At 50.7% G+C, this 9,706-nt stretch overlaps 1 protein-coding gene across 1 annotated transcript; it reads left to right on the forward strand.

Annotated features, from left to right (window-relative positions):
- The first annotated feature begins 5,117 nt into the window (after window positions 1-5,117).
- Window positions 5,118-5,996, forward strand: LOC119289265 (EPIDERMAL PATTERNING FACTOR-like protein 2). Its single transcript, XM_037568625.1, has 2 exons — window positions 5,118-5,328; window positions 5,439-5,996. The coding sequence occupies exons 1-2, from the start codon at window positions 5,221-5,223 to the stop codon at window positions 5,721-5,723; spliced, it is 393 nt and encodes a 130-aa protein (XP_037424522.1). The 5' UTR covers window positions 5,118-5,220; the 3' UTR covers window positions 5,724-5,996.
- The last annotated feature ends 3,710 nt before the right edge of the window (window positions 5,997-9,706 follow it).

Below are 9,706 nucleotides of genomic sequence, written 5' to 3' on the forward strand. Positions count from 1 at the left end.
CGTCGTGGTATCAGCCGAAGCACTTCAGACGTCAGCGACGGAGCGGCGCGCGCCGGATTGGAACGTAAGCCTGCTCTTGTATTAAGGGGGCTAGTTCTGCTTCCGGCCGCCCACGCAACGTGCAGGTGTGCTATGGGCGATGGGCCCAGACCCCTGTGCGCTTAGGTTTAGACCGGCCTTCTGGCCTCTCTGTTTTGCCTAGGTGGGGCTGCGACGTGTTGATCTTCCGAGGCCGGGCATGACCCAGGAAAGTGTGTCCGGCCAAATGGGATCAAGCGTGTTGGGTTATGTGGTGCACCCCTGCAGGGAAGTTAATCTATTCGAATAGTCGTGATCTTCGGTAACAGGACGACTTGGAGTTGTACCTTGACCTTATGACAACTAGAACCGGATACTTAATAAAACACACCCTTCCAAGTGCCAGATATAACCGGTGGTCGCTCTTCCTCAGGGATATGAGGAGGGGATCGCCGGGTAGGATTATGCTATGAGATGCTATTTGGAGATGCTACTTGGAGATGCTACTTGGAGGACTTCAATCTACTCTCTTCTACTTGATGCAAGACGGTGGCGGCGAGAAGTGTAGTCTTCGACAGGATTAGCTATCCCCCTCTTATTCTGGCATTCTGCAGTTCAGTCCACTGATATGGCCTCCTTACACATATACCCATGCATATGTAGTGTAGTTCCTTGCTTGCGAGTACTTTGGATGAGTACTCACGGTTGCTTTCTCCCCCCTTTTTCCCCTTTTCCTTCCTTTCTGGTTGTCGCAACCAGATGCTGGAGTCCAGGAGCCAGACGCCACCGTCGACGACGACCCCTACTACACTGGAGGTGCCTACTACTACGTGCTACCCGCTGATGACGACCTGGAGTAGTTTAGGAGGATCCCAGGCAGGAGGCCTGCGCCTCTTTCGATCTGTATCCCAGTTTGTGCTAGCCTTCTTAAGGCAAACTTGTTTAACTTATGTCTGTACTCAGATATTGTTGCTTCCGCTGACTCGTCTATGATCGAGCACTTGTATTCGAGCCCTCGAGGCCCCTGGCTTGTATTATGATGCTTGTATGACTTATTTTATTTGTAGAGTTGTGTTGTGATATCTTCCCGTGAGTCCCTGATCTTGATCGTACACATTTGCGTGCATGATTAGTGTACGATTGAATCGGGGGCGTCACATCTCTATACTGCTTGCATTAGAGTAGTGCAGCATGTTACTGCTTTCTGTTAATCCTATCCTGATGCATAGCCTGTCCTTGCTACTACTGTTGTTACCTTTACCTGCAATCCTAATGCTTAGTATAGGATGCTAGTTTATCATCAGTGGCCCTACATTCTTGTCGGTCTGTCATGCTATACTATCGGGCCGTGATCACTCGGGAGGTGATCACGGGTATATAATATATACTTTATACATGATACATGTGATGATTAAAGTCGGGTTGGCTCGAGGAGTACCCGCGGTTGATCCACGAATTGGGGGCTGGAAGGACATACTTTCCCGACGGCCCTCTGTGTGGATCTTTGTGGCGAAGTGACAGGGCAGGTTGAGACCACCTAGGGGAGAGGTGGGCCTGGCCCTGGTCGGTGTTCGCGGTTATTTCAAAATAACACGCTTAACGAGATCTTGGTATTTAATCTGAGTCTGGCTACTGGCCTATATGCACTAACCATCTACGCAGGGACAGTTATGGGCACTCGACATCGTGGTATCAGCCGAAGCCTTCGTGACATTAGCGACTGAGCGGCGCACGCCGGATTGGACCGGAACGCCTGCTAAGCTAGGTCTGCTTCCGGCCGCGTTCGCAACGTGTAGGTGTGGAAAGGGCGATGGGCCCAGACCCCTGCGCCATAGGATTTAGACCGGTGTGCTGACCTCTTTGTTGTGCCTAGGTAGGGCTGCGACGTGTTGATCTTCCGAGGCCGGGCATGACCCAGGAAAGTGTGTCCGGCCAAATGGAATCGAGCGTGTTGGGTTATGTGGTGCACCCCTGCAGGGAAGTTAATCTATTCGAATAGCCGTGATCTTCGGTAATAGGACGACTTGGAGTTGTACCTTGACCTTATGACAACTAGAACCGGATACTTAATAAAACACACCCTTCCAAGTGTCAGATACAATCCGGTGGTCGCTCTCTAACAGGGTGACGAGGAGAGGATCGCCGGTTAGGATTATGCTATGCGATGCTACTTGGTGAACTTACCATCTACTCTCTTCTCCTGCTGCAAGATGGAGGTTACCAGAAGCGTAGTCTTCGATAGGACTAGTTATCCCCTTTTATTCCGGCATTCTGCAGTTCAGTCCACATATGATACCCTTATTCCAATTGATACCAATGCATACATATGTAGTGTAGCTCCTTGCTTGCGAGTACTTTGGATGAGTATTCACGGTTGCTTTGCTCCCTCTTTTTCCCCTTTCTATACCCGATTGCTGCGACCAGACGTTGGAGCCCAGGAGCCAGATGCCATTGTCGACGACGACCACTACTACTCGGGAGGTGCCTACTACTACGTGCAGCCCGCTGACGGCGACCAGGAGTAGTTTAGGAGGATTCCAGACAGGAGGCATGCGCCCGATTTTGATCTGTATCCGAGTTTGTGCTAGCCTTTTTAAGGCAAACTTGTTTAACTTATGTCTGTACTCAGATATTGTTGTTTTCGCTGACTCGTCTATGATCGAGCTCTTGTATTCGAGCCCTCGAGGCCCCTGGCTTGTAATATGATGCTTGTATGACTTATTTTATTTGTAGAATTATGTTGTGATATCTTCCCGTGAGTTCCTGATCTTGATCGTACACGTTTGCGTGTATAATTAGTGTATGATTGAATCGGGGGCGTCACAACTAGAGAAAATCACCACACCCCACCAATAGCTTTGCCACCATCACTTATGGCAGCAAATCATATCGTGGGGAAGGACACGTCCGCCGCCACGCATCGCGGACAGCGACACCGACCACAAACCATCTGGCGCCGGAATGAGCATGGCGCTACCAACCCACAAAAGAGCCATTGACAACTCCACACTCTCGACTGTAGATCTAGACATATCTGACTGATCACTAGCCATCATCTCCTTTGTCATGGGCTCGAGAGGTCAAAACCCCTTGTAGCTGATGTGGTGACCATGGAGGTAGTGTCAGGTAGTCATCCTCGTTCGGCACTGCCCAGCAGCTCCCTGGCTAGATCATCGATTTCCGAACTAGAGCAGGGGGTCTTGCACTGATCCAGCGGGTGGGCGACAATGCCATGTTGGTCCCGGTGGTTACGGGTGACCTCCGCCGCTTGGCGCACCTGCCTCATGCTTTCAACAATGCCATCAGGGGAGAGGAAGATATCAGGTCGCCGCCCAAACACGAATAGACGCCATCAATACAATGTTCGCCTTCACCATGACGTCTGACCGTCGCCAGTGCATCGCCTGACACCAGGGGAATGGAGTCCCTCACCGTCAGCTGTGAGGAGGGGGGCACGACGACGGCTCCCGAAAAGAGTGGACCGAGTGGCCGCTTGAGTCGCCCACACGGATGACGAGAAGGCTATGGTTTCCTTTTCACACTAGAGCTTTCTTGTCCAACCACCTCGCACACTATTTTGGCAGGAAAAAAAATCAGTTGGCAAGTTTTTGATGGCAAGTTTAGTTGCTCGAGGATGACAAAACTTTAGTTGTGAAGCATGACAACTTTCTGTTTGGATGGTAAATTTCAGTTTTTGGGGGGTTTTTTATGACAGTTTTAATTGTAAAAATCGTCAGGGTGGTGTTACTTTATGCCACAAGTGTGCCACTTAGAGCATCTCCAACAGCCGTGCCAAAAGACGTGCGCGCGGGGTAAATTAGCTTCTTAGCGCGCGTGGGACGTTTTTGCGCGCTCCAGCGATGGCGGGAAACTAGCACGCGCGGAAAAAGGCGGCAGCTCACGCGCTACATTTGACGCGCCGCGTCCGGCGCGCCTATAAATTGCAGCGCCTTCTGCCGCTCTCTCCATCTCTCCATCGCCCTCTGCCGCCGACACGCCACCACCGCGCCACCATGCCGCCTCGCCGCTGGGGAGGTACGGGCTACCGCGGCGTCCGCGTGTGTCCGTCCGACACCTACTCTGTCGAGATTCGATGGGGTGGCGGCATGCGGCTCCGTCTCGGAACCTTCGACACCGCCCAGGAGGGCGCCCGCGCATACGACGCTGCGGCGTGGCGTCTCCTGCGGTCCCGTCAGAATATGAACTTCGCCGACGTGGCGACGCGGGAGCACGCACCGGAGATGGCGCCTTTCCCGCGGCTTCTCACCGACGAGGATCGTCGCAAGCACCGGAGGCGGGAGCATCGTCTCAGGCTGGCTGAGATGGACGAGCAAGCCATGGCGTTGTGGAGCCATCGCTTTCCGGAAGACACCAACGAGGAATAGTTTTTCGCCCAGAGGAGGGCGAAGAGGAGGGAGGAACGAGCCGACTATCGCGAGGACAAGCGAACGCGGAAGGAGGTCGCTAAATACAACCAAGCGCTAGGAGATGCGTCCTCCTGGAACTCCGGCGACGAGCGGTTCCTTGACGCCTACGCTCCGACGTCGGAGGAGGACATCACCGAGACCGAGTCCGAGTCGGACGAGTAGTAGTAGTAGGAGAACTATCTATGAAACCAAATATGTATCGAATCGTAGTAGGAAAAAAACTGAAATATAGCGTGCCTGCTGGAGCGGCGTGGACGCGTTTTAATTTGCGGCGGCCGCTGGAGCCAGCGCACCGTCGCGCGCAAAAGTTGGCTAACCCGGCGACGCGTTGCGCGGCTGTTGAAGATGCTCTTATCATTTGGGTTTAGAAGTCCTGTGTTTTTTCTATTCATGTGAATCAGGCACACAATTTTGCAAATTCATTTGCTCTCAAAATCATCTACTCCGAGAAATCCTAGTACCATAATCCGTGCAAAGACGCCCGTAGATTCATTGGACAAGCATTCATTCATGCACTACGCACTGTACGCCGGAAGCTAGCAATCCGCCAAAAGGAGCCAAGAGGGGAGCCGCCCGGCTGTTTTGTATCACCTGCCCGTCCTCTTCCTCTGCGAATCTACACGCGCGGATAAAACGCCCGCACGCGCATCGCCACCAACGAGCCAGCCGGTCGCCAACTTTTGCCTTTCGCCCCCATCATCACCAGCCCCCGCCGCCCCTCCCGCCGCCGCCGCTAGCCTTTTCGCTTCCAAGCTTCCATCCCGCCCATCATCAGATGGGCCATCTTCTCCTGCTCCTACTGGCCCTCCTCCTCGCTTCCACCCGCGCCGCCTTCCACGCCAGCGCCGCCGCCTTCCACGCCAGCGCCGCCGCCTTCGCCGAGGTACGTACGTGCAGCTCACTTCACGCACGGTCAATGCACGATTCGCTTCCTCGCTTGCGGTGCGGTTGGGGTTCTGATCCTGTTCCTGCCTCCTCGCCCTCTGCCTGCAGGACAAGCGCATTGCGGGGATCAGGGGCGTGATAGGGTCGAGGCCGCCGAGCTGCGCGGGGCGGTGCCGGTCCTGCGGGCACTGCGAGGCCGTGCAGGTGCCCATTTCTCCACAGGAGCCGGGGAAGAAGAAGAGGAGGATGGAGCTTGGGCGCCATGGCAGCCGGGCTGCTGCAGCCGGTGGTGGTGGTGGTGGGAGAGCAATGCCGTCCTCCTACGACGACCACTCCAACTACAAGCCGTTGAGCTGGAGGTGCAAGTGCGGGCGCTTGATACTGAGCCCATGAAATGCACGACATAGTTCTAGACTACTAATAGTATAGCCATCTTTTGGGGTTTTTTTGGTGGATCTTGTTTGACTTTCTTATGCGACACTGGTGGTCGGTCGATCCTTTTGTCTGGTTGGTTGATGTTGACCGGAGATGATGAAATCTTGAGGAACTTGGTGTCCCGTTCTTGTTCCAAGATGTACGTAGAGGGCTAATCAGTTTTTGTAACGAGTTTGCGGTGTTGATCATGCAATGCAGACGCGAAGGAAGGAACCAGCAGTTTTGCCTGTTTTGTTGCTAGCTTTTTCATGCTCTCATTTGTAGCAAGTGCTGTAATTTGATCTCTGGGTTTAGGGCCTGTTTGGTTCCAATAAGTCACCTGACTTATAAGTCAGGTGACTTAAAACTAGTGATTTATAAGTCATGCCTGTTTGATTGTCACCTGATTTATAAGTCATCTGAGCACACCTTCCCATCTTGCTTTTTATGTAAAGGTGATGGGACTCATGCAAAAGAGGGTGACTTATAAGTTTTAAGTTGGGGTGGAGCAATTTATGACTTATAAGTTGGGTCTGTTTAGCAAAATAAGTCATTTTTTTCACTTTTCGACTTATAAGTTGGTGACTTATTTAAAACTAAACAGGCCCTTAACTGCCCGTATTTGAGACTTTGACTTGACTCTGTAAACCGGACAAGACATGTCTTGCTTGGATTCCTTGTTTCGCGGTAATTCTATTGATCTAGATCCTGTACAATCCAGCTATAGGCTTTGGAAACGGCTGTGAAAGGAGAGGAGGCATTTATTTAGGGGCCGTTCCTTGGAAACGTCAGTGCCTCGGCGATGCAATATGCTACTCGTGTGGGGGACAAGTCTTTGTTCTTCCCCCTGTCATGCATGCATGTTTAGTCACACGGACACGCCACAGCTAGCCCCCAACGTGAATTGTCCTGTCAAAAATTGAAAGCTCTTTTCTTTCCAGCTGCAGCAGCAGCAGCAACAGTCCAACTTACACACAACGGCCGAAATGTGCAAACTGCTGCTGCTGAACTGAGATTGCAAGCGAGTGCAGCACTGCAGAGAGAGAGAGAGATGAAGAGAGCTGCAGAGAAATGTTGAGAGAGAGAGAGAGAGAGAGAGAGCATGTGTGGAGAGTGGAGACGCAAGGAAGGAAAGCAAAACAAGCTGTCTGTGTGCCGTGCTCCAAGAGGTAGCTGCCGATCAGAGACGAAAGGTGTGATTCCTTGCGAGCGCAGTGCAGAACAGGAGTGGCAGGTGGGAGGAAGCATTTGGTTTTGCTCCAAGAGGAAAACTGAAAAGCCCTTCTGGCTCGCACTGTGCATCGGTGGTGGCCATTGCCATTGCCATTGCCAATGCCAAAGGAGCGGTGCACGGCACAGCACTGGTGTGGCCTATGGGGTGCGCGCCTAAAAGTAAGAGAACGGCACCGCACCCATGGCTTCTTTTCTTCCCGACGTGGTCTACTGTGGTACCACAACCTTTGGCTGCCGTGCAAAACTTACTGTATTCTCGCTTTGTTTCGAGCTTGATCTCGCCTAGCTTGGTCTAGCGAGCAGAGTAGCTAGGGTTTGTGGTACTAGTAGTAGTAGTGCTAGGTTATTATCTGAAGTTAATGACTTGATTAACCCAGACTCCTGGATGCAAGCAATCTCCCCCTGTTTTTCGCAAGTAGACAGCTCTGCCTCGCCATTGGAATGCCACGGCAGGCGCGGCTGTGGGCATGCAGCCAGTGATTTTTTACACTGAACGAACCAAGGATCATGCATGCCTACGAGCAGGTGCAGACCAGATGGGGCCGCCGGAGTTTGGACCCATCGAATCGGTGTTCGTCCGGTCGATCCATCGATCGATCAAATGTACTGGTATTGTCTATCATGCATTGATCCCGGCGTCTCTGTGGAGTCCCGTCCGGCCAGTCGAGTCACGTCGCCCCCCTGGATGTGGCCGGCCGGCTGGCTGGCTCTCTCCGGTCAGCCATCAGAGGCCTTTTGGACCGGTCTGACCTACTCCTACTCCGGCCTGGTCTGGTCACTGTGCTACGCTAGCTCTACGCTGCCTGCACGGGATCTTGACGTGCGTTGATCGGTCGGTCAGGTACACAGTGCTTGCTCTTTACCCTGGCCGCCTCACCTGCGCCTGGGGAGAGACGATGCTCAGCTGGGGAGACGCGCTCGCTCTCCGTGTGCTCTGCGTCGCCGAGCCGTGGCCTCGCGAGAAACAGGGGAGTGTGCATGTGGCCGGCTGCAATGCTAGTGCAGTGCAGGGCTCGTGGCGTCCATGGAGCAAAGGGTCCAAACCGGCCGCTGTCGATTGGATGACATCGCTGAGGCCGGCAGGCGGCTCGTGGCAGTCCGTGGGAACCATGCGGTGCACTGCCACGTTTCCTCCATCTCAGTCACTAGGCTAGACTTTGTTATTCTTGTTGCAAATCGATATTTTTGGAGTATCATTCAGACATGAATTGAGGTCCTTTTTCAGCAGAGATTATCATTCAAATTCACAGTTTCACACAATTCACAGAGCTGCTCAGTAGACAGTTCTCATCATTGCCATTGTTCACACAAATTCTCTCAAGTTTTTTACATAACTTGACAACATCCATAGCATTGCGAAAATTTTGTCTGTATTGACATCTAACATAGAAATTGCACGGAATACAATGACCAAGAGAACAAAGTAAAAGCAAAATGGCACATCATTTTCACTGAATATACATTGCATATCTTTCACTGAATATCATGGCACATCATTTTAGCTGAATATAATGACCAAGACAACAAAGCAAAAGCAAAAGAAAAATAACGCAACATCATTTCACAAGAAAGCAATAGATTTCTTTGCTCAATTTCATTACATCAAGTTCACAAAATGAGTTGTTGCAGTCATAACACCAGGAAAAGGTACACTAGGACATAAAGTTCATTACAAAATGGGCTCTTAAGGCCATAGCTTCACGTTCAAACATGAACTTCTACAAATAAGCACGAAGTTCATTCATGAACTCACTGCAGTCTAGCACTCACCCCCTGGAGGTGCATTATGTGATACTTTTATTTATCAATTACATTTAGGTCTGGAATCATTTGAGCATTGAGATCAGGGATGGTCCGCCTAGCTTCATCATCCTCAAACATGAGTCTATACAATGCACCCACAACTGTAGTGTTAGTTCCTCCTCTGACAGCTCCACTCCCAGCTCCTCCTCTACCAGCTCCACTCCCAACTCCTCTTGCTCTTGTTCCTCCTCCGCGAGCTCCTCTTTCAGAAGTTCTTCATGTTTTTGTTCTTTTTCTTGGTCTTCCTGCTTGTGCACTTGTCCCTGTCTCATCTAGATGTGTTTTTTGTTGTTGCTTAGCTGGCTCTCACCCTTCCACTGTTGGTTGTTGTAGTTCTTGTTCTTTGAGGAATTATGTCTCTAGCATCTACTAGAAAAGTTAATTTCTCTGGTAATGGTCCTAGTGGTGTCACATGAACTCGACATTTACACTGGAGAAATCTATAACTGAAAAAGCACATAGGCGCAAAAGAGATCTGTAAATGAAAATGAACATATGCACTTACCATATGGAGTGAACATTTTCATAGCTTCCAACATATTTAGTGAACATATTTGTAACGGAAAATGCCCCGAACACATGCACTGAACATATTGAAACTGAAAACATGCACTGAACATATGCATATGCAGTGCAAGTGCCTGACAATGGAGCGCACACACTGTCATAAATGAAAACGCAGCGAACATATTATGGAGTGCATTTTCAGTTACAGTCAAAAACATGCACTGAACACTTTCATAACGGAAGATGAAAATAACATATTTATTAAACATGCGTGTAACTGAAAATGTAGTCAACATTATTTTAATTAAAATTCGACAAATATGTCAACAATGCATTGCACCGAACACATGCACAACTGCTTGGATACAAGTGTTTCATTCATCGGCAACATTTGAACGCTAAAATCCCCTCTCTTTACA

Source organism: Triticum dicoccoides, chromosome 4A (assembly GCF_002162155.2).
Source record: "Triticum dicoccoides isolate Atlit2015 ecotype Zavitan chromosome 4A, WEW_v2.0, whole genome shotgun sequence".
Classification (NCBI taxonomy): domain Eukaryota; kingdom Viridiplantae; phylum Streptophyta; class Magnoliopsida; order Poales; family Poaceae; genus Triticum; species Triticum dicoccoides.